General features: G+C 62.1%; 2 protein-coding genes across 7 annotated transcripts in view; both read left to right on the top strand.

The window, feature by feature from the left end:
• The first annotated feature begins 496 nt into the window (after nucleotides 1-496).
• Nucleotides 497-13,058, top strand: SOCS7 (suppressor of cytokine signaling 7). 3 transcript variants are annotated; one of them, XR_012583576.1, is made up of 11 exons: nucleotides 787-1,762; nucleotides 5,815-5,879; nucleotides 6,368-6,472; nucleotides 6,716-6,817; nucleotides 7,210-7,340; nucleotides 7,915-8,083; nucleotides 9,179-9,307; nucleotides 9,399-9,534; nucleotides 10,078-10,224; nucleotides 10,603-12,196; nucleotides 12,260-13,058. XR_012583576.1 is itself a non-coding variant. In XM_074557640.1 (10 exons), exons 1-9 carry the CDS (start codon nucleotides 927-929, stop codon nucleotides 10,196-10,198), a joined length of 1,794 nt encoding a protein of 597 aa, XP_074413741.1. In that variant the 5' UTR covers nucleotides 497-926; the 3' UTR covers nucleotides 10,199-10,224; nucleotides 10,603-13,058. The 3 variants fall into 3 exon arrangements, 2 of the variants coding, with proteins under 2 accessions (XP_074413741.1, XP_074413740.1); XM_074557640.1 differs by having other exon boundaries at nucleotides 497-1,762; nucleotides 10,603-13,058; XM_074557639.1 differs by lacking the exon at nucleotides 6,716-6,817 and having other exon boundaries at nucleotides 10,603-13,058.
• Nucleotides 13,059-15,310: 2,252 nt separating this feature from the next.
• ARHGAP23 (Rho GTPase activating protein 23) overlaps nucleotides 15,311-20,708 on the top strand; it is a 34,112-nt gene continuing 28,714 nt past the window's right edge. For 2 of the 4 annotated variants that reach the window (XM_074557584.1, XM_074557583.1), the window contains exon 1: nucleotides 16,858-17,024. In XM_074557584.1, the coding sequence (XP_074413685.1) occupies nucleotides 16,875-17,024 (150 nt within the window). In that variant the 5' untranslated portion in view covers nucleotides 16,858-16,874. Of the gene's footprint in view, nucleotides 15,561-16,857; nucleotides 17,025-20,708 lie in introns of those variants that run through there. The other 2 variants (XM_074557585.1, XM_074557586.1) reach the window with 2 other exon arrangements.

Genomic DNA, 20,708 nt, shown 5'->3' with positions numbered 1-20,708 from the left:
GTGCCCGGTCCCCCCTCCGGGCCATGGGGTGGGAATGGGGGGTGGCACCCACGGGGGTGTCCCTGTGGGGCTGGGGGGGCTGGGTGAGGGCACGAGCCGGGTCTGAAGCCCACCCCCAAGTGCGGGGGGATGTACCCCAAGATGCACCCCAGAAGCCGGGGTGCAGAGGGGAAACTGAGGCACGGAAGGGTGCTCACTTTCCTTGCTCCAGTCTCAAGCAACCACGACCTTCCCCAGTCCCAACCCGCGGGGAGGTGTGGGGAGAGCCCGTCCCCTCTGCTCCGGTTGGGACTCGCTGCCCGCCAGAATCGGGCAAGAGCCGCGCAGGGCTCGCGGTACGAAACGCCGCGTGCCTGTGCCTCAGTTTCCCCCGCCGCATCCCCCGGTCCCGGAGCGGGGGGTGAGTCCGAGGGGTCACGGCTGGAGCTCCGTGTCCGGGAGCTCTCGCTGCCCCCCGGCCCCGGCATCCGTGACACCCCCGTGCCCTCGGGTGCCGGGACCGGGCTGGTGCCGGGGCTCGGAACCGCTCCCGCCCGTGGGTACCGGGCACTCGGAGCGGCTCCCGGGGCTCGGAGCGGGTCCTTCCGTGGGAGCCGGAGCCACCCTTGGGTTCCGGCGCCGCCCGGTGGGCGCGGAGGCTCGGAGCGGCTCGCGGGGCTCGGTGCGTGTCCCGAGGCTGTCCCCGCGGCCCCTCCACGTGCGCCCGGGGGGCTCGGGGGCGCGGCCTCCGCACCGGGGCGGGACCGCGGCCACCGGGGGAGGCGGGACAGGCACCGGGGGGCGCGGCCAGCGGCGGAAGCGCGGGGGCGGGGCGGCGGCGGCAGCGAGGGGGGGGCGCCGCGGCCGTGCGAGGGCGGCGGCGGCGGCCGCCGGTGCCGGTGCGCTCCCGGTCCCCGGTCCCCGCGGGCCATGCGGCGGCCGTAGCCATGCAGCGCGACGGGGATGCGGCGGCGGCCGCCGCGGCCTCGTACCGGGTGCTCAGCCGGCTGCTGGGCTATGGCACCGGGCCGGAGGCGGGCGCGGCGGGCGGCGCCGGTGCCGGTACCGGCGCGGCGGGCGCGGGGCCCGGCGGCGGGGGGCGGCTGCCGGGGGCCGGGCCGGCGCTGCGCAGCCCGCGGCCGCAGCTGATGGTTTTCCGCAACGCGGCGGCCGAGGGCCGGCCCGGCGAGGACTGCGGCCCGGTAGCGGCGGCGGCGGCGGCGGCGGCGGCGGCGGGAGGGGGCGTCCCGGGGGGCGGCGGGGCCGAGCTGTGCCCGCGGCACCGCTGCGCGCTGGAGCCCAAAGCGGCGGCGGGCTGGGGAGCGGCGGCGCAGAGCGGGCTGGAGCTGCAGCTGGCGGCGCTGGGGCTGCGCCCGCCGGGGCTGGGGGCCAAGGGGGCGGCGGGCGCGGCGGGCACCCCCTGCCCGTGCCTCGGGCCGCCCGCCGGCGAGGAGACCAGCGATGCGCTGCTGGTGCTCGAGGCCCTGGAGCCCGACGAGGGCGGCAGCGGCTCCGAGGACGAGCCGGGGTCCCCCGGGCGCGGGGCCGCCCGTGCCGGCGGCAGAGCGGCAGCCCCGGGCCCTGCGCAGCCGCCCGCGGGCACCGGCTCCGGCACCGGCCCCGGCGGCAGGAAGGGCTCGCTCCGCATCCGCCTCAGCCGCCTCTTCCGCACCAAGAGCTGCAGCGGCGGCTCGGCCACCGGGGACGCCGGCAGCGCCGCCGCCTCGGCCGGGAGCCTCACGGATGTGTGCGGGGCCCGCGGCCGGGAGCAGGAGCCGGGCAGGTACGGGGGCACCGGGCTGGGATGGGGGGATGCCGCCGGGGCAGCGCGGGGTGCGGGCCGGGGTGTCCCCGGGCCGTGTTGTGATGCTCTCCCGGAGGGGGATGTGGGGCTCCGGGGCCAGCCCGCCCCGCGGGTCCCGGTTGGGATCGAGCTCTCGCAGCGGCTGCCGAGGCCTCGTCGCTCACTCGGGAACGCTGGAACCCGGGAGAGGCCGGCGGAGCAGGGTCGCGCTGATCCAGGCCTGAAACCCTGATGGGGATGGTGGAAAAGCCTCTGGGAGTGGTACCGGGAGCGGGGCTTGGAGCATCAGCCCCGTGAGGAGCGGCTAAGGGGGCTGGGGGTCCCAGGCTCTGCCGCTGTGGGGGCTCGCCTCTCCCCTCCGTGCAGGAGGAATCATTGCCAGCCCCAGCTTCACTGGGATGGAGGCACAAATCCCAGGATAGCTTGGTGTGGGGCCTCACAGGTCCCTCCTGTCCCTCACCTCTGTTCCAGCAGGGCAGGAGCTGCTTGATGCCAGCTATGGCTGGTCCAGGGCAGCTCCATCCCCACTTCCAGGGCAGCTCCATCCCCACTTCCAGATCTGCTCCATCCCCGCTCCCAGTTCTGCTCTATCCCCGCTCCCAGGGCAGCTCCATCCCCGCTTCCAGGGCAGCTCCATCCCTGTTCCCAGGGCAGCTCCATCCGTGCTGCCAGGGCAGCTCCATCCCCGCTTCTAGGGCAGCTGATAGGGTGCTGAGTGGGTCCTGAGATGGTGCTGAGTGGGTGCTCAAATGTTGCTGAGTCGATCCTGAGTCTGTCCTGAGTGGTGCTGAGGGGGTCCCGAGGGGCGGCCGCTCCCCCCGAGCCGTGCTGCCGCCGTCTCCCTGGACGCTGAGGGCCGTGTCTGTCCCTCTGCAGCGTGTGCGGGACACGGGGCCGGGCAGAATTGGGGATGGGAGCCCTCGGTGGGAAATAAACATGGCAGGAGACTTTTTATCCTTTTAAAGCCTTTATTAAAAGTGATCAGCTCACGACTGGGAAGCCCGACGGAGCTGCAGTTTCCGTCGTTTCTCTCAGGGTGACTCGGAGGAGGAGGATACACACAGCTTTGTCCACCAGGGGCAGAGCTGCGATCCCATCCTCGTGCGAGCTTTGGGCGTAACCCTGATCTCGACGCTCCACTGGCTCCCGGCTCCAGGTCTTGGTTTCAGACGAGTTCTTTGTCCCGGGAGAAGAGCCGTTAACTTAGTCCTAGCCGGGGCCTTTTCTGATACAAAAGGAGCCATTTACTGCAACGACTTGTGCTTACACTAACAAACAGGTAGACCTTCACTTTGCCATCAGCTCGTCAGACTGGTTTTGCAACTCTTTTTTTCCACAAAAAAATTGGCAGATTTTTGTTTGTGACAGGTGCGTACCGGGGCTCTGGGTGTACCGGGTGCGTGCTGGGTGCACACCGGGCCCCGGTCTGTGCCGCGGCCGCCGCAGCAGCAGCGCCCTCTGCCGGCCGAGGCGGCGCGCGCAACCCGCGCCCCTCAGACCATGGGCGAGCGGCGGCCGCTGTGGTGCTGAGCAGGTGCAGAGATGGTGCTGAGCCTGTCTAGACATGGTGCTGAGCAGGTACTGAGTGGTGCTGAGCAGCTAGTTAGTGGTGCTGAGTCGTTCCAGAGATGGTGCTGAGCAGCTAGTTAATGGTGCTGAGCCTGTCTAGACATGGTGCTGAGCAGGTGGTTAATGGTGCTGAGCAGTTAGTTAATGGTGCTGAGCCTATCTAGACATGGTGCTGAGCACTTAGTGGTGCTGAGCAGGTGGTTAGTGGTGCTGAGCAGCTAGTTAATGGTGCTGAGCAGTTAGTTAGTGGTGCTGAGTCGTTCCAGAGATGGTGCTGAGCAGCTAGTTAGTGGTGCTGAGCAGCTAGTTAATGGTGCTGAGCCTGTCTAGACATGGTGCTGAGCCTGTCTAGACATGGTGCTGAGCAGGTAGTTAGTGGTGCTGAGCAGGTAGGTAATGGTGCTGAGCAGGTAGTTAGTGGTGCTCAGTCGTTCCAGAGATGGTGCTGAGCAGCTAGTTAGTGGTGCTGAGCAGCTAGTTAATGGTGCTGAGCCTGTCTAGACATGGTGCTGAGCCTGTCTAGACATGGTGCTGAGCAGGTAGTTAGTGGTGCTGAGCAGGTAGGTAATGGTGCTGAGCAGGTAGTTAGTGGTGCTCAGTCGTTCCAGAGATGGTGCTGAGCAGCTAGTTAGTGGTGCTGAGCAGCTAGTTAGTGGTGCTGAGCAGTTAGTTAATGGTGCTGAGCCTGTCTAGACATGGTGCTGAGCAGTCAGTTAGTGGTGCTGAGCAGGTAGTTAGTGGTGCTGAGCCTGTCTAGACATGGTGCTGAGCACTTAGTTAGTGGTGCTGAGCAGGTGGTTAGTGGTGCTGAGCAGCTAGTTAGTGGTGCTGAGCAGCTAGTTAATGGTGCTGAGCCTGTGTAGAGATGGTGCTGAGCCTGTCTAGACATGGTGCTGAGCAGGTAGTTAGTGGTGCTGAGCAGGTAGTTAGTGGTGCTGAGCAGGTGGTTAGTGGTGCTGAGCAGCTAGTTAGTGGTGCTGAGCAGCTAGTTAATGGTGCTGAGCCTGTCTAGACATGGTGCTGAGCCTGTCTAGACATGGTGCTGAGCAGTTAGTTAGTGGTGCTGAGCCTATCTAGACATGGTGCTGAGCACTTAGTTAGTGGTGCTGAGCAGGTGGTTAGTGGTGCTGAGCAGCTAGTTAATGGTGCTGAGCAGTTAGTTAGTGGTGCTGAGTCGTTCCAGAGATGGTGCTGAGCAGCTAGTTAGTGGTGCTGAGCAGTTAGTTAATGGTGCTGAGCCTGTCTAGACATGGTGCTGAGCAGCTAGTTAGTGGTGCTGAGCAGGTAGTTAGTGGTGCTGAGCCTGTCTAGACATGGTGCTGAGCAGTCAGTTAGTGGTGCTGAGCAGGTAGTTAGTGGTGCTGAGCCTGTCTAGACATGGTGCTGAACCTGTCTAGACATGGTGCTGAGCAGTTAGTTAGTGGTGCTGAGCAGCTAGTTAATGGTGCTGAGCCTGTCTAGACATGGTGCTGAGCCTGTCTAGACATGGTGCTGAGCAGGTAGTTAGTGGTGCTGAGCCTGTCTAGACATGGTGCTGAGCAGGTAGTTAGTGGTGCTGAGCAGGTAGTCAGTGGTGCTGAGCCTGTCTAGACATGGTGCTGAGCAGCTAGTTAGTGGTGCTGAGCAGTTAGTTAGTGGTGCTGAGCAGGTAGTTAGTGGTGCTGAGTCGTTCCAGACATGGTGCTGAGCAGTTAGTTAGTGGTGCTGAGCAGCTAGTTAATGGTGCTGAGCCTGTCTAGACATGGTGCTGAGCAGGTAGTTAATGGTGCTGAGCAGCTAGTTAGTGGTGCTGAGCCTGTCTAGATATGGTGCTGAGCAGCTAGTTAATGGTGCTGAGCAGTTAGTTAGTGGTGCTGAGCAGGTAGTTAGTGGTGCTGAGCAGCTAGTTTATGGTGCTGAGCCTGTCTAGACATGGTGCTGAGCAGTTAGTTAGTGGTGCTGAGCAGTTAGTTAGTGGTGCTGAGTCGTTCCAGAGATGGTGCTGAGCCTGTCTAGACATGGTGCTGAGCAGTTAGTTAATGGTGCTGAGTCGTTCCAGAGATGGTGCTGAGCGGGTAGTTAATGGTGCTGAGCCTGTCTAGACATGGTGCTGAGCTGGTAGTTAGTGGTGCTGAGCCTGTTAAGACATGGTGCTGAGCTGGTAGCTAATGGTGCTGAGCAGGTACTTAGTGGTGCTGAGCAGGTTCTGAGTCTGTCCCGGGTCGTGCTGTGGGGAGGCCGTTCCCACAGAGTCCCAGGTTTTCCTGGTTCCCTGCCCTGAGCAGGAGTTGGAGAATCCCGTGGCTGGAGGGGCTGGGAAGGATGGAGAGGGTTCTCCTGGTTGGAGAAGGTTCTCCTGGTGAGAGAAGGTTCTCTGGTGGAAGAGGTTTCTCCTGGTGGAAAAGGTTCTGCTGTTTTTCCTGCTGGGATTCCGGGTCTCCTCATCTCCCCTCACCCCATTTTTCCCTGTTTTCCACCCCCAGGAAACACAGACTGACAAGAACCCAAAGTGCCTTTTCCCCGGTTGTGTTCAGCCCCCTCTTCACAGGTGAGGATTTGGGGGGAATTTGTGCAAGTTTGGGGTTTTTTGTTTTGCTGTGGGATAAGCAGGGAATGGGGAATTTCGCTTTTGTGGGATCCCATGCTGGGATCTCTGTGGTGTCCCTTGGTCCTGCTGGCCTCAGACCCAAAAGCAGACGCCAAAGAGAGGATCTGAGGATTTCATTATTTATTAGTTTGTCTGATTATTTTAAAAAATACTTTAAAAATTTAAATATTTTTAAAATGGTCTTGTCCCCGGTGCCGCACATGGATCAGCTCTGGTCAGTGTGGAAATTCCATGCTGGGAAAAATCCTTTGGGGCCTTCTCATCCCATCCAGCTGCTGGGCTTGGGGCAAATTCCCTCAAGACCTCTCCAAAGATGGAAAAATTTATTTTGGGAGCATCGAATGGGAAAAACCTCTCAAACCCTGCGGAATTCCTTTCCCTGTGCTCATCCTGTGTCCTAACTGGGCTTTTCCCTCTCCCTTTTCCAGGTGAGACGGTGTCACTGGTGGACGTGGACATTTCCCAGCGAGGGCTCAGCTCTCCTCACCCTCCGACCCCTCCGCCGCCGCCCCGCCGCAGCCTCAGCCTGCTCGGTACTGCCCTGGGATGGTCCCTGGAAACCAGGGATGGTCCTTGGAACCTTGGGAGTTGTCCTTGGGATTCATCCCTGGAGCCCTGGGAATTCCAGTGCTGGAAAAGGGATCCCTGTCCTCCAGTAGTTGCCAAACCAGAGAGGAGGTGCTGCTGGAAATCCACAAATTCCCTTTTCCAGGCAGTTTCCCAGGCTCTGGGGCTGTTCTCTCCCTGTTTCCTGACCTGTCTCTGCTCTCTCCTAGATGATATCAGTGGGACGCTGCCTCCGGCTGTGCTTGTGGGGCCCATGGGCTCTTCCCTGCAATCCTTCCCTCTGCCTCCGCCTCCTCCGCCCCACGCCCCAGGTCAGCTCAGCTTGGCCAGCCCTGCCTCTGTCCTCCAGGAATTCTGCTTTTTCCCCCTCCTGGAATTCTGCTTTTTTCCTCTCTTGCAATCTCCACCTTTTCCCTTCTTGGAGTCCCCACTTTTTCTCTCCTGCAGTTTCCAGGTGTCTCTGGGTGACAATGACAGTGACAGTGACCTGTGTGTATCTAGGTGACAATGACAGTGACCCTGGCTGTTTCTGGGTGACAGTGACAGTGACCTTGGCTGTTTCTGGGTGACAATGGCAATGACAATGACCTTGGGGGGGATCTCTGTGTGACAATGACAGTGATAGTGGCCCTGTCTGTCTCTGTGTGACAATGACAGTGGCAGTGACAGTGGCAGTGACCCTGTCTGTCTGTCTGTCCTGCAGAGGCCTTTCCCCGGATCGTGCCCCTGCGTCCCCCCGAGGCCCCGGGCCAGCCGCCCCCTCCTCACCTGCAGTGTCCCCTGGCCCGGCCTGACCCCAGCAGCTTTGCTGCCAGCCTGAGGGAGCTGGAGAAGGTACCGGGACGGGGGAGAGTCCGAGCCCTCAGGGATTGGGATTTGGAATGTTGCTGCTCAGGGACTGTGATGGGAATGCGGCCCCTCAGGGCCTGGGACTGGGAATGTGGCCCCTCAGGGATTGTGATGGGAATGCGGCCCCTCAGGGCCTGGGATTGGGAATGCGGCCCCTCAGGGACTGTGATGGGAATGCGGCCCCTCAGGGCCTGGGGTTTGGGATTCCGGCCCCTCAGGGCCTGGGACTGGGAATGTGGCCCCTCAGGGACTGGGATTTTGGAATGCGGCCCCTCAGGGACTGGGATTTTGGAATGCGGCCCCTCAGGGATTGGGGTTTGGGAATGCAGCTCCTCAGGGACTGAGATTTGGGAATCCATGATTTTGGAGTCCAGGAAAACAGTTTCTGGGTGTGGAAGGGGGGTCTGGATCCCCTCTGTCCCCTGAGGGCCTGGCGTCCCCTCTGTCCCCTCATCCCTCAATCCCAGCCACCCACACCGGGTGCAATTCCCCATGAGGATCGGCCTCCTGGGAGCATTCCCGAGGGAATCCCCGTTCAGCTGCCGCTCTCTGTTCCCAGTGCGGGTGGTACTGGGGCCCCATGAACTGGGAGGACGCCGAGATGAAGCTGAAGGGGAAACCGGACGGGTCCTTCCTGGTGCGGGACAGCTCCGACCCCCGCTACATCCTGAGCCTGAGCTTCCGCTCGCAGGGCATCACGCACCACACGCGCATGGAGCACTACCGAGGTGAGCCATTCCCGGGATCCCAAATCCCACCCATTCCCTGCTCCAGGGGTTATAAACAATCCACCCACCACACCTGCATGGAGTACTACTGAGGTGAGCCGTTCCCGGGATCCCAAATCCTTGGGATGCCATTCTCAGCTCCAGGGTATTAGAAATCACCCACCACACCTGCATGGAGCACTACCGAGGAATAAAGAGCTGCCAGTGCCTTGGAAAAAGTGGGAATAAGGAGCTGGCAGTGCCCTGGAAAGCTGGATTTAAAGGAAGTTCTGACAAATGGAGATTTTAGGGAGAATTTATTCCTGGGAAGTGTGATCATGCATTGGAACAGGCTGTGCACAGAGTCCCCATCCCTGGAAGTGTCCAAGCCCCATGTGGATGTGGCACCTGGGGACACGGTGACGCCGGTTCCAGGGGACAGCTGGGATCTTTCCCAGCCTGCAGAATTCCCAGATTTTGGTGGAGGAGGGGGTGTCCAGGCTGGTGTGACCCACTGGGAGCTCTGGTGTCCCCAGCTCCAGTTTCATCCTGGGCCACCTGGCGGGTCAGGTGACAGCACGGGGACAAAGGGTGACCCAGGGCCTAATTAACAATCCTGTTAATCAAGGAGCAGGAACATGAAACTGCTGCCATGGAAAATGATCCCAGGGCTGGGAAACTGGGACAGCAGCACCTGGAGCTGGGAATGCTCCAAGGTCACCTTCCCTTGGGGATGTTGGGATGGAGAAGGGACACGACAGAATATGAGAATATTTAATTTCCTAGATATCATAATATTAAATTAACTAAATATAAGAATATTTGATTGATTAAATAGAAGAATATTTAATGTATTTAATATAAGAATATTGAGAAGTTTAGCTGTTCCCAAATCTACAAAACAGAGCCCATTCCAGGTGATTTTGGCAATGCCATATTTGTCACTGAGCATCCTTCCCCTGTTGTTTCTGTGATGGTGCTGGGGAAGCTACTTTTCCAAAAATTCCTTGGAATAACTCCCCTATGCTTTTCCAAAATTCCCCTGGAATAACAGGAATAATTCCCCTGCGCTTTCCCAAAATTCCCAAATAACGGGAATTCTTTCTCTTGTGGAAGGGACCTTCAGCCTGTGGTGCCACCCCAAGTTTGAGGACCGCTGCCAGTCCGTGGTGGAGTTCATCAAGAGGGCGATCATGCACTCCAAAAATGGGAAATTCCTCTACTTCCTGCGCTCCCGGGTCCCAGGTGAGCCCGGGAATGGGATTGTCCAGGTGAGCCTGGGAACCTAATCCTGACTAATCCTGATCTCCAAAATCTCCTTTTTTTCCCCCAAAAGGTCTCCCTCCGACGCCCGTCCAGCTCCTGTATCCCGTCTCCAGGTTCAGCAACGTCAAATCCCTGCAGCACCTTTGCCGCTTCCGGATCCGGCAGCTGGTCCGGATCGACCACATTCCCGAGCTCCCGCTGCCCAAGTGAGTGCTGGGATTCCCCATGGATCATCCCCGAATTCCCTCCCTCCCTCCCAGGCAGCAGGAAGGGATCTGTGAGCTCAGATCCGGGAGGGAATCATTGGCTTTTCCAGCTTTGGGGTAGCGGGATCGATGTCCTGTGGGGTTTTGGGGTGCAGTGGGAATTCTGAGCGGCTTGGGAATGAGGAATTCCCTGCTGTGCCAGAGCTTTGGGAAGCAGCTTCTGTTCCTGTGGAATTTCAGAGGAACTGTGACTCTGGGATCCTGCTCTTCCCAGTGTTTTGCCAGGGAAGAGGCTCTGGGTGTGCTTCAGGAACATTGGAAGGTTGTGGCTCAGGGATCCGGCTCTTCCTGGTGTTTTTACTGCTGTTTTTTCTGGTTGTGTTTTGGGAATGTCAGAGGGGCTGTTCTCTGGCAATACTGGAAGAGTTGTGGTTCAGGGGTCCAGCTATTCCCAGTGTTTTTCTGGGGCAGAGGCTCTGGTTGTGTTTTGGGGATTTCAGAGGGGCTGTGGCTCAGGGATCCAGCTGTTCCCTGTTTTTCCAGGCCCCTGATCTCCTACATCCGCAAGTTCTACTACTACGACCCGCAGGAGGAGCAGTACCTGTCCCTCAAGGAGGCGCAGCTCATCTCCCGACAGAAGCAGGAGCCCGAGTCCTCCACGTAGCGGGGCGGAGCCACCCGGCACTGACGGTGCGGGAATGGGCTGGGAACGGTCTGGGAATGCCCCAGGAATGGTGTGGGAATGCCCCAGGAATGGTTGGGAATGGTGCCTCATCCCAGGATCCAGCCCTGTTCCCTCAGAACCCCCCTGGGGAAGCCATGGCTGCTCCCTCAGGGGTCTTTTACCATTCCCAAACTTTCTCTGGAGAGAACAAGGTTTCATGTTCTTCTACCGTTCCCAGCTTCTCTTGGGAAGGGGAGCAAGATTTCCTGGCCTTTACTATTCCCATCTTTCCTCAGGAAGGGCCCAACCCTCCTGCTCCTCCCTTGTTCCCATTCCCCTCTCCCCCAGGCCCCCATCCTTCCCAATCCCACCCGATCCCAACTCCTGGTGTTTTTTCCCGGCAGGAATTTGGATGTTGCCCTCCTGCCATGGTGGGGGCAGGCCGAGCTCCTGCTGCTGCTGCTCCTGCTCTTTTCCTGGAGGAGAGGGCCCAGCATTCCTGGGAAGCCAGCAGAGCAGGATCTGGAGCCCCGGCTCCTGGGAAAAGGAATCCTGGGGGAACCCAGCCCGGCCCCGCGGATCCCCGCGGAACAAAGAATGTCATGGCACTATTCCCGAGTTTTCCTGGAAGATTTCAGTTTGGATGTCTCTGGATTTTTAATTTTTTTTTTTTTTGGTTGGATCTTCAGCATGAGGAAAAACTGAATTTTCTGATCCCGCTGGATTTTCAGATCCCACCTTGGGAATTTCCAGGTGGGGGAGAGGGAGGAGAAAAGGGGGAATTCTCTGGGAAGATCCATCTGCTCCCAGGCATCGTGGCAAGGCTTTGATCCTCTCTGGAGAGCTGCAAACGGAGCCAGGGGCTGGAAGAGCCCCTGGGAATAAACAAAGTGTGGAGTTCCGAGCAGCTCCACAGCTCCCCCGCTCCCCAGGATTTGGGAGAAGAGATCCAAACCCTCCAGGAGAGGCAGGAGCATCCTGGGAAAAGCTTGGAGCCGTGGAAGATGGAAGGAAGGGAGGAAGGAGGAGCGTGGGATGTGGTGGATCCAAAGGGGACGCTGCTGGGAGGTTCCCTGGAGCCCTGGGAAGGTGGAAGAGCTGCTGCTGGAATTGCTGGAGCTGCCCCTGGATCCTGCAGGGATCCCAGACCTGGGATGGGCTCTCCCAGCCTGTCCCTGGTGGATTCCAGAGGCTGGGAATGGAGTGAATCCTCCTGGAGCAGCTCTCTCCTCTCCCTGGGACATCAGGAACAAAATCCAAGAGAGTTTTGGCTCTTTCCCTGATTTTGGGCCCAAATTCCCTCCCTCGCCCCTTGGGATCCCGGGCTGCTGCTCCATCCCCCGAGCAGGAATTCCATGGGGGAACTTCCAGCTGGGAATTCTGGAGAATTCTCCCCTGCCGTGTGTCAAGGAGCAGCGTTCCAGTGCTCTGAATCCGAGGAATTGCCCCATCCTGCTGGATCTGAGGATTCCCTGGAGCCCTGGGACAATCCCAGTCCTGGAATTCCTGTGGATTTCAATGGAAAAAATTCCAAGCTGCTTTGCCACAAAAGGTGCTACAAATCCTGCCCTGCCTGCCTCCTCCAGCTGGGATTTGGAGGGGGAAAAAAACCCCACAATCCTTAAAAAAATTCCAGGTTTCTGGGTGAAACTGAGCCTGAAAATCCATGGAAATACCTCATGGCACTGTGTGAGGGAAAACCTTCCCAAGAACCAGGCCTGCTCCAGCTTTTCTTCCCAAAAAAAAAAGAGATCCTGGAAAAAGGAAAAGTGGATCAAGGATGGATAGTGGTATGCAGGGAATTGGGAACGTGTGAGTTAATCCAGGACAAATCCAGGGAAAATTCTGTTCCCTCCATGGGGTGATGGTGACAGCATTCCCACTCTTCTTTGGAATGGGAGAGGTTTGGGAAGGGGAGCAGGAGATCAGGGAAAAGCAGAGCTGGGGTTTTTGGGGTCTTTTTGCCATCCTGGGGCGCTCCCAATCCCCCAAAATCCAGCCTGGGGAGCTCCCAGTGTCCCAAAATCCATCCTGGGGCGCTCCCAATCCCCCAAAATCCAGCCTGGGGAGCTCCCAGTCCTTAAGAATCCAGCCTGGGGTGCTCCCAGTGCTCCCAATCCAGGGCTTCACCCCAAATCCCAGGAATTTCACGGGATCCTGCCTCACCTTTGGAGGAGGAATGAGCAGATTCCAGCAGCTCCCAGGGCAGGAGATTCCCAGGATTTTGGGAATCACCCTTTGGAATTAAAAAAAAAATAATGCAGCTTTTGCCTAATTTTATTTTTTTTATCCCCCCCTTTTTTAATTTTTAATTTTAGTCTTAATTTTTTTTGGTGTGTGCTTAATTTATTCAAATAGTGGCTGTATAATTTATTTTCATAAATATATGAGAAAAGTTACTAAATGGTTAAAAAAATAATAATAAAAAAACCAAACGGACTTTGCAGGCCAATCTTTCAGATTTAATGAAAAAAATTAATTAATAATAATAGTATTAATAATGATGGGTTTTGATATGAACCACAAATGCACTTTCGGGTGTGTTTGGTTATTTTTTGGGGTGGGGAGCTGTGGGGTTTGTGTGTAAATATTGTATTTATAGGCATGTTTGGCCTCTTGTGGGGGATTTTAGGAACTGCTGGTGTGGAATTCCTGGATTTTGGGGGTTTTGGGGTTTTTTTGGGGGTATTTTTTTTTCCTACAGGGTCAGCCAGGAAGAGCTGACTTGGTGTTTGTAAAACTCATTTTTAGCGTCGATTTTGGGGTTTTTTTTGAGTTGTTTGGGATTTTATTTTTTTGCTGTGGGAGGGGTGGGAAGGGAAGAGAGAAAGGGTTTGAAATAAAAACCTTGGAAATTGTTGGATGTTTTTTGTGGTGAATTCTGAGTCCTTGACCCCCTCCAGGTTCCTTTTTTGGGGCATCCTGTGACCCCAAAATCCATCAAGGATCTCGGGGTCCCCCCCTGGCTGCTCCCAATTCCCAAAAATAAATTTGGGGGATTTCTGGGTGCTCCCAGTACCCCAAAACCCATCGGGGAGCTCTGGGTTCTTCTGGCACCCCAAAACCCATTCAGGGGGACCTCTGGTGCCCCCAGTACCCCCCTGGATATCGGGGTGCCCCTGGTGCTCCCAGTTCCCAAATCCCTGTGGGCTGGGCTGAGACCCCAAGGGCTGGAGAAGCCCAAACCCCCCTCCTGACCCCCAAAATCCCCCTCCTGTGTCCCCAAATCCCCTTCCCTATTTCCCTCCTCCCAAATCTCCCTCAGGCCACGCAGATCAAAGGTGGAATTGGGGCTGGGGGGGTTTGGGGGGGCTCTGAGTCCTTGGGAGCTTCATCTCACCCCCCCTCCTCCTCCTCCTCCTGCGCCCCAAACCCGGGGCTCCCTTTTGGGGTTTTTATTTATTGGTTTTTGGGTCCCTTTGGCTGCTGGAACGCCCCAGGGCCCCTCGGGGCAGATTTGGGGTCCCTGGGGTGGGGAGGGAAGCAGGTTTGGGGTCACCAGAATGGGGCAGATTTGGAGTGCCTGGGATGGGGAATGGGGCAAATTTGGGGTCTCAGGGATGGGGGGCGAGGCTGATTTGGGGTCCCCGCAGCCCCAGGAAGCTTTGGGGCGCTGCATTCCCGGGAATGCTCCGGGCATTCGGGGCCCCGGGATGCACCCACGGCCCGGAGGAGCCCCTGCGGACCCGGGCACCCCCTCGCTGCCCCCGGGCCCCCCAAAAAAGCCGCTTTTGTGCGGCCGCCCCCGAGCGGGGCTGGGCAGCGCCCAGCAGGGCCGGGGTTTTATTTTTACCTCTCATTAGCATCAGAAAGCGGCGCGGCCCCCGCGGGCGGCGCGGCCCCGGACAAAGGGCGCTTTCTTCCCGCTCCGCCCGCCCCGGCCCCAGCCCCGATCCCGCGGGCGCTGCTCCCCCCGGGACCCCCGAGAGCAGCCCCGGCCCCCGCGGGGTCAGGGAAAGGGGGGCGGCTGCTGGTGGTGCCCACCCTGGGGAAAAAATCCCGTGGGGTGGCGGGGTGTTGCTCCCCGTGTTTAAATCCCATCCCAAAATCCCATCCCAAAATCCCATCCCTAAATCCCACCCTTGGCCGGCTCTGCCCCAGCCGCGGGGGTGGGCTTGGGGGGTCCGAAGCCCCAGTTTGGGGCTGGGTCCCGTGGGGGGTGTGGGGTGGGGGCGCTGCCCCTCCTCGGCCACTGTGCTGAGGAGAGTGTGGGAACGAGGGAAACTGAGGCACGGGGTGGGATCAATCCAAAGGAAACTGAGGCACAAGGTGGGATCAGTCTAAGGGAACTGAGGCACGGGGTGGGATCAGTCTAAGGGAAACTGAGGCACGGGGTGGGATCAATCCAAAGGAAACTGAGGCACGGGGTGGGATCCGTCTAAGGGAAACTGAGGCACAGGGTGGGGAGGGAACGAGGGAAACTGAGGCGCGGCACAAGACCACTCCAGGGGACACTGAGGCACGGCCTGGAGCCATCCAAGGGAAACTGAGGCATGGCATGGGACCAGCCCAAGGGAAACTGAGGCACAGCATGGGATGAATCCAAGGGAAACTGAGGGACGGCCCAGGCCCGGGGCAATGCAGCCAGGGCCGTGCCGGGGGATGGGCGGGCGTGGTGCCCGCTGTCCCCGGCCGGGCCCTGGCAGTGCCCCAGGGTCAGCGCTGGGCTGGCACCGGCTCCGAGCTAACATTTACCCAGCCCCGAGGGCTTGGCTGCCACCCCGGGAAAGGGCAGGACAGGGGCCACCAAACCAGCCTGGGGGGACAGACAGTGACAGTGCCACTGCCACCAAACCAGCCCGGGGGGACAGACAGTGACAGTGCCACTGTCGCCGTGCCAGCCCTGCACTGGGCACTGCCAGGGAGAGCCGCAGCCCCTGGGAAATGGGGAGAGGGAGACAGGGACGGATGGATGGAGGGATGGATGGATGATGGATGGATGATGGATGGATGGAGGGATGGATGGATGGATGGATGGATGGATGGATGGATGGATGGATGGACGGATGCATGGATGGAGGGATGGATCCATGGATGGAGGAGGGAAGCAGCGGGTTGGGGCTGGTGGTCCCGGGGGGGCCGGGCGGAGGGGCGGGAGGGGAGGGCGGCGGCGGGGTCCGGGTGGGGCCGGGGCCCCCTCCCGTCGCCGCTCACATGACGCCGCTCCCGGGATGCGCCGGGCGGCGCCGGGCGTGGGCGGCGGCGGCGGCGGCGAGAGGCGGCGGCAGCGGGACCGCACCGGGGCGCGCCGGCTCCGCCGCCGGCACCGCCACCGGCACCGACAGCAGCACCGGCAGCGGGAGCGGCCCATGGCCCGCGGCCGGACCGCCGCGCCCGCCCCCTGAGCGGCCCCATGGAGCAGGTAGGACCGGGACAGGGATAAGCAGCGGGACCGGGAGCGGGAGCGGGGCCGGAGCTGCCGCGGCGGGGACCGGGCGGGTCCAGCATCCACGGGCGCGGCGCCGTTCCGGGGGTCCGGCACCCCCGGGGACCGCACCTGCCGCCGCTGTGCTCCCCACCTGCCATCGCTGTGCTCCCCACCTGCTGCTCTCTGCCCCACCCACCCTCCCCCGGTCCCCGGCGTCCCCCCCGCCCTCTCCCCGCCGCCTCGGCAGCACCTGAGCCCCGCGGCAGCATCGCCCACCGGGGACCCCCGGTACCACCGCCCTGAGACCCCCCCGTGTGCCTCCCTCAGCCCAGGTGTGCGGCGGGACCCCGTTCCTGTCCCCGTCCCCGTCCCGTCCCTGTGCCTGCTCTGCCACCGCCTCCCGCCACAGCCCGGGGCGGGACCCGCCCGCGGTTTGGGGAGGGGGTTTCTGCTCGGGGAAGGGGCTGGAGCCGCCGTGGGGTGTGGATAACCCCTGGGGGTGTCCTTTGCTCCGTCTCCCCATCCCGTTATTCACCGGCCGACGCCTCCAGCCCCCGTCCCGCTCCGGCCGGGCTGTGCCGCCCCTCCTCGCCGCCCATCCGGGGCCGGGGGTCTCTCGGACCCCCCGTGCCGTGGCTCTGCGTGGACAGGAGGCTCCCTGGGGTGGGGGTCACCCCCTCCCGACCATCCCTCCCCAATTTTGGGGTCCAGCTCCCTCCCCGCAGCCCCCGGGGCTCTGCCTCGTGTTCCCCCCGCCGCCCCCATGGCTCCGGCTCAGCGCAGATCCCAGCGCAGGGTTTGATGCCTCGCGGGTGCCCCGCACCCCTGGACCCTCGGGATGGGCTGTGGCAGCGCTGGGGACCCGCCAGAGCCACCGCTGCGGGCACCGCACGTCCCCAGCGCGCAGCGAGCGCTGCCCGCACGTTGGGGGCCGCGTGCTGCAAAATCCGCCCCCCCTCCCCGGGCCGCGGCGGGGGGGGCAGCACCGGGGGTGCCACAGCGCGGCCGTGTCACCCACCCGCCATCACCGCCCCCACCCCACAGCCCGGACCCCCGGGATGGCCCCCGACCCCCGGCAAAGCCACCGCGGGGACATCGCGGGGTGCAGCATCCCCCGGGGGCTGCCATCTCCCGGGCCCCCGCTGCCGGCTGCGCTCTCCCCGCTGGTAAAATCCCCTCTTCCCACATCCAGCTGCAATGCAGAGGAGCTCCCGAGCCGCCCGCACGCCTTCCCCGCCGCCCTGATTGGCGGCGCCGCCTCTGGAAGGGGCCGTGGTAATTTTAGGCCGTGAGCGGCAGCAGGTTGGCATGTGCCCGCCGCCCCGGGCACGGCCGGGAGGCTCCGGCAGCGCTGCCCGGCCGCGCTCCGCGCTCACGGCAGCCGGGGATGCTGCGCAGCGCCCGGGGCTCCCCGAACCCCGCCGGGATCGCGGCCCCTCCCTGATGTGCGATGAGCACGTAAGTCCTCGGCGCCCCCCCGGCCGGGCGCTGCCGGCCCGAGCCCCCCCGGCCCCGCTGTTGTTTATCCCGACGGCCCCGCCGGCGGGCAGGGAAGGAGGGGCTGCGTCCGTAACCCTTTCGTCTGGCCGCCCGCTCAAAATGGCTTCGTGCTGCTGCCGCCGCCAGCGATCGGGAGCTGCGGGCTGGGAGCGCCCGCCTGGAGCCGGGAGGGCGCTGGGGGGGACACCCGGCGAGACCCCACCCCATAAGGGGCACCCCCGGCATCCCCGTGGGCAGCGCGGGTCACCCTGCGCGCCCCGCCCGATCCGCGGCCCCCCCAGCTCCTCCCCGCGCCCCGCTTCTGCTTTTCTTCATTTTAATTCCCGGGATTAGGTTAAAACCCATCTTCCATCCAGGCTGGATTCCCCTCTCGCTGCCTTTGTCTGCGGCGCGGAAGCGGCTCCGCAGGGAGCGGCGGGCGGGGGGCTGCTGCTCCACCCCTGCACCCCGGACCCCCTCCTGCTCCCCCAAATGCTCTCCTGCCCCCCCAGACCCGCTCCTGCGGCCGGGATTTGGGGTGGGGGTCGAGCAGCGCTGGCTCTGCCCCCCAGAGGGGTGGGCACGGATCGGGGGCGCTGCCCGGCCGCGGGAGGGAGGCAGGGCGGCGATGTTCGGCTGGATGGGCACGGAATGGGGCGTGGGGAGCCCCGGCGGGTGTGAGCCCTGTCCCACCCCGCCCGTGGGGACACAGGGGCGCGGTGGCCCGGGGGGCTGCGGGTGCGGCCCGGGAGACAAAGAATGAGAGTTCCTGGAGCGGGGAGGGAGCACCTGGGCATGGTGGCACCCGAGCCTCGGGGACACCTGTGGGGAACGTGCCCGGGGCAGGGATGGGGCTGTGGGCTCTCCTGGAGCCCCCCTGGCTGTGCACCCCAGGATGGGGCTCAGCCCTCGCCCTGTCCTTGTCCCTGACCACGTGTCAGGGTCAGTCCCTGTCTCTGCAGGGTGAGGGGCCAGCTCAGGTTGTGTCACCTCCCTGGTGGCACTGGGGACACCAAGAGGGGACTCGGAGTGCCTGGATCCTGCCTGGGGGTGTCATAGGCCGTGTGTCCCCTCGTGGGGGACACAGCCGGAGGGACCCCAGGAGTGGCAGTGCCACAGGGGACAGGGCGGGTGGCACAGCTGGAGGAGCTCTCTGCTCTTCCCACGGCCTGTCCTCTGCACAGGGACAGACAGACGGACAGACGGACGGACGGTGGTCAGGCTGGCCCGCGGTGCCAAAGCCAGCCCGAGGGGACATTTCCTGGAAAGTCCCTCTGGAGAGCGGCCAGCGGGATGGAGCCGGGCGGGACGGGCAGTGCTGCGAGGCCGGGCAGGCAGAGGGCAGCCCTGGCACAGCCCAGCGAGGGGACAGCGGGCAGGGAGGTGTCCCATGCGGGTATGGTGACATTGGGACCCCCTGTGGGTCCTGGGGGTGCCACACTTACGGTCTTGGGGTGCCTGGCTGTGTCCTGTGGGGAGCAAATTCCCGTCACTCCCATCCTGCTGTTTGTCCCCTCCTGGCTCCCAAGGCAAGGCAAGGGACAGCAGTGGTGGCAGTGACCCCGTGGGTCCCCTCAGTGCTGGCACCCCCATTTCCAGAGGGAGAAACCCCTCCGTCCCACCCCTGGGTGCTGTGGGTGGCACCAGGATGCCATCACCCCTGGGTGACCCCTGTCCCTCCCCTGTGTTTCCCTGGGTGTCCTTGGTGGTCCCGCGCCCGTATTTCCCTGGGTGTCCCTTCCCCGCTCCTGTCCCTGGTGTCCCCTGCCCATCCCGGCTGCAGTGACAGAGGTGGGAGCTGCCCCCCGTGAGCGGCTCCGGCCCCGTGGCCCCGCTCCAGCCCCGGGTTCCGGCGGCTCGGGCGTTTGTTTGTTCTGGGGGCGCCGCGCCCGCCCCGGAGCCCGCAGGAAGTTGTTGTTGACACAGGAGTTTCTTAATGGTGTCACGGAAAACTCGCGCTTGGCAGCCGCGGTGTCGCGGGCTGGCATTCCCGGGATCGTGGTGTGGTATGGCCTGGCATTCCCAGGAATGCTGCGTGGCACGGGCTGGCATTCCCGGCATCACGGTGTGACACAGGCTGGCGTTCCCAGGAGTGCTGCTTGGCATGGGCTGGCATTCCTGGGATTGTCAGGTGGCATGGGCTGGCATTCCCAGGAGAGCTGCTTGGCATGGGCTGGCATTCTCAGGAATGTGGCGTGGCACAGGCTGGCATTCCCAGAAGTGCTGCATGGCAAGGGCTGGCATTCCCAGGAATGCTGCATGGCACGGGCTGGCATCCCTGAGGGCAGACCTGGGATGCAGGCAGGGAAACGCCCGATGATCACTCGGGACTCAGGGAGTGGCTGGGGCTGGCAGTGACACAGGGACATCGCGGGGACATTGCGAGGAGCTGCCGGAGCCCTTGGCACCGTGCCAGCTGCAGGATTTGGGATGCTGCATCCCCCTGGAATCCTGGGGTGCTCTGGGGGTCTGTTCCAGCCCCCACCTCTGTCCCACACGTGGAGCTGTGGCCCGTTTGGGACAGAGAGGGGACAATGACACCTGCCAGCAGCGGAGGAGCCATCTCGGAGTGCTCTGAGGGAGATGTTCCTGCTGTGATAATGGGAGATGATCCTGCTGTGCCCTGCCCTGTGCCCCTCCCTGGGCTCCTCTGCCCCTGGCTGGGCCCTGCTGGCTCCAGCCCTGTCCCTGGGGTGGTCCTGTCCCCTCCTGCTGTGTCTCTGTCCCCAGGGGTTGTGGCCACCATTCCTCTCGGTTTTCTTTACCTCCTCTCACTTTCCTGTCACACGTGGCTCCATTTCCCTCACAGAATTGCCCCTCGTGCCAGTGCTGGGTCCTGCTGGTGCCACAGGTGACTCAGGGCTCATGTCATGGCATTGATGTCACCTCCTGCCATCATGGAGCCTTTCAGGTGCCGTTTGCACCCCGAGATTCAGCTGTGGGATTTGTTTCCTCAGCAGTTTCTCCATGTTGGTTTTGGGATGCTCTGCTGTGTCCAGGCGGCCTGAGCCAGGCCAGGCCCTGCTGGCTGTCCCCATGCTGGCTGTCCCCATCCCTCAGTCTCCCAGGCCAGGCTCTGTCTGTCCGTCTGTCCAGCTGTTTCCCGCCCTCGCTGTTTCCTTTCCCTGCAGCTCTGTGTCAGCCTTTGTCCGTCTGTCAGCCCTGACCCGGCTGTTTCCGTCCCCCTGTCTGCCTGTGCCAGTCCCCGTCACTCCTGTCCCTCTGTCCTGGCGTTTCCTGTCCGTGTGTCCGGCAGTGCCCGGCCTTGGCCTCGCCCTGCTGCTGCTTGTCGGCTCTCCCTGCCCTGCCTGTCCTGGTGTCCTGTGCCAGCTGCTCTCTGCCAGCTGCCCTGTGCCCGTCCTGCTCAGCTCACGGTCCCCGTCCCTCTGTCCTGGCTGCTCCAGGCCTGGGTGTCCCCTGCCCATCCCCAGGTGTCCCACTCCTGTCCCCGTGTGCCCTGTCCTGGTCCCTGGATGTCCCTCCTTGTTCCCGGGGGGCCCTTGCCCATCCCGGTCCCATCCCAGTGCCAGTGCTGGTTCTGCTGTCCGGTGCCGGTTCCCGTTCCCACCCTGCCATCCAGAGCTGGTGCCGGTCCCAGCTGTCCTGGTGCCGGTTCCTCTGTCCCGGTTCCCGTTCCCGTTCCCCCCCCGCCATCCCGGTGCC

Source organism: Zonotrichia albicollis, chromosome 23 (genome assembly GCF_047830755.1).
Source record: "Zonotrichia albicollis isolate bZonAlb1 chromosome 23, bZonAlb1.hap1, whole genome shotgun sequence".
Lineage (NCBI taxonomy): Eukaryota > Metazoa > Chordata > Aves > Passeriformes > Passerellidae > Zonotrichia > Zonotrichia albicollis.
This window is presented reverse-complemented; position numbering and strand designations above follow the sequence as displayed.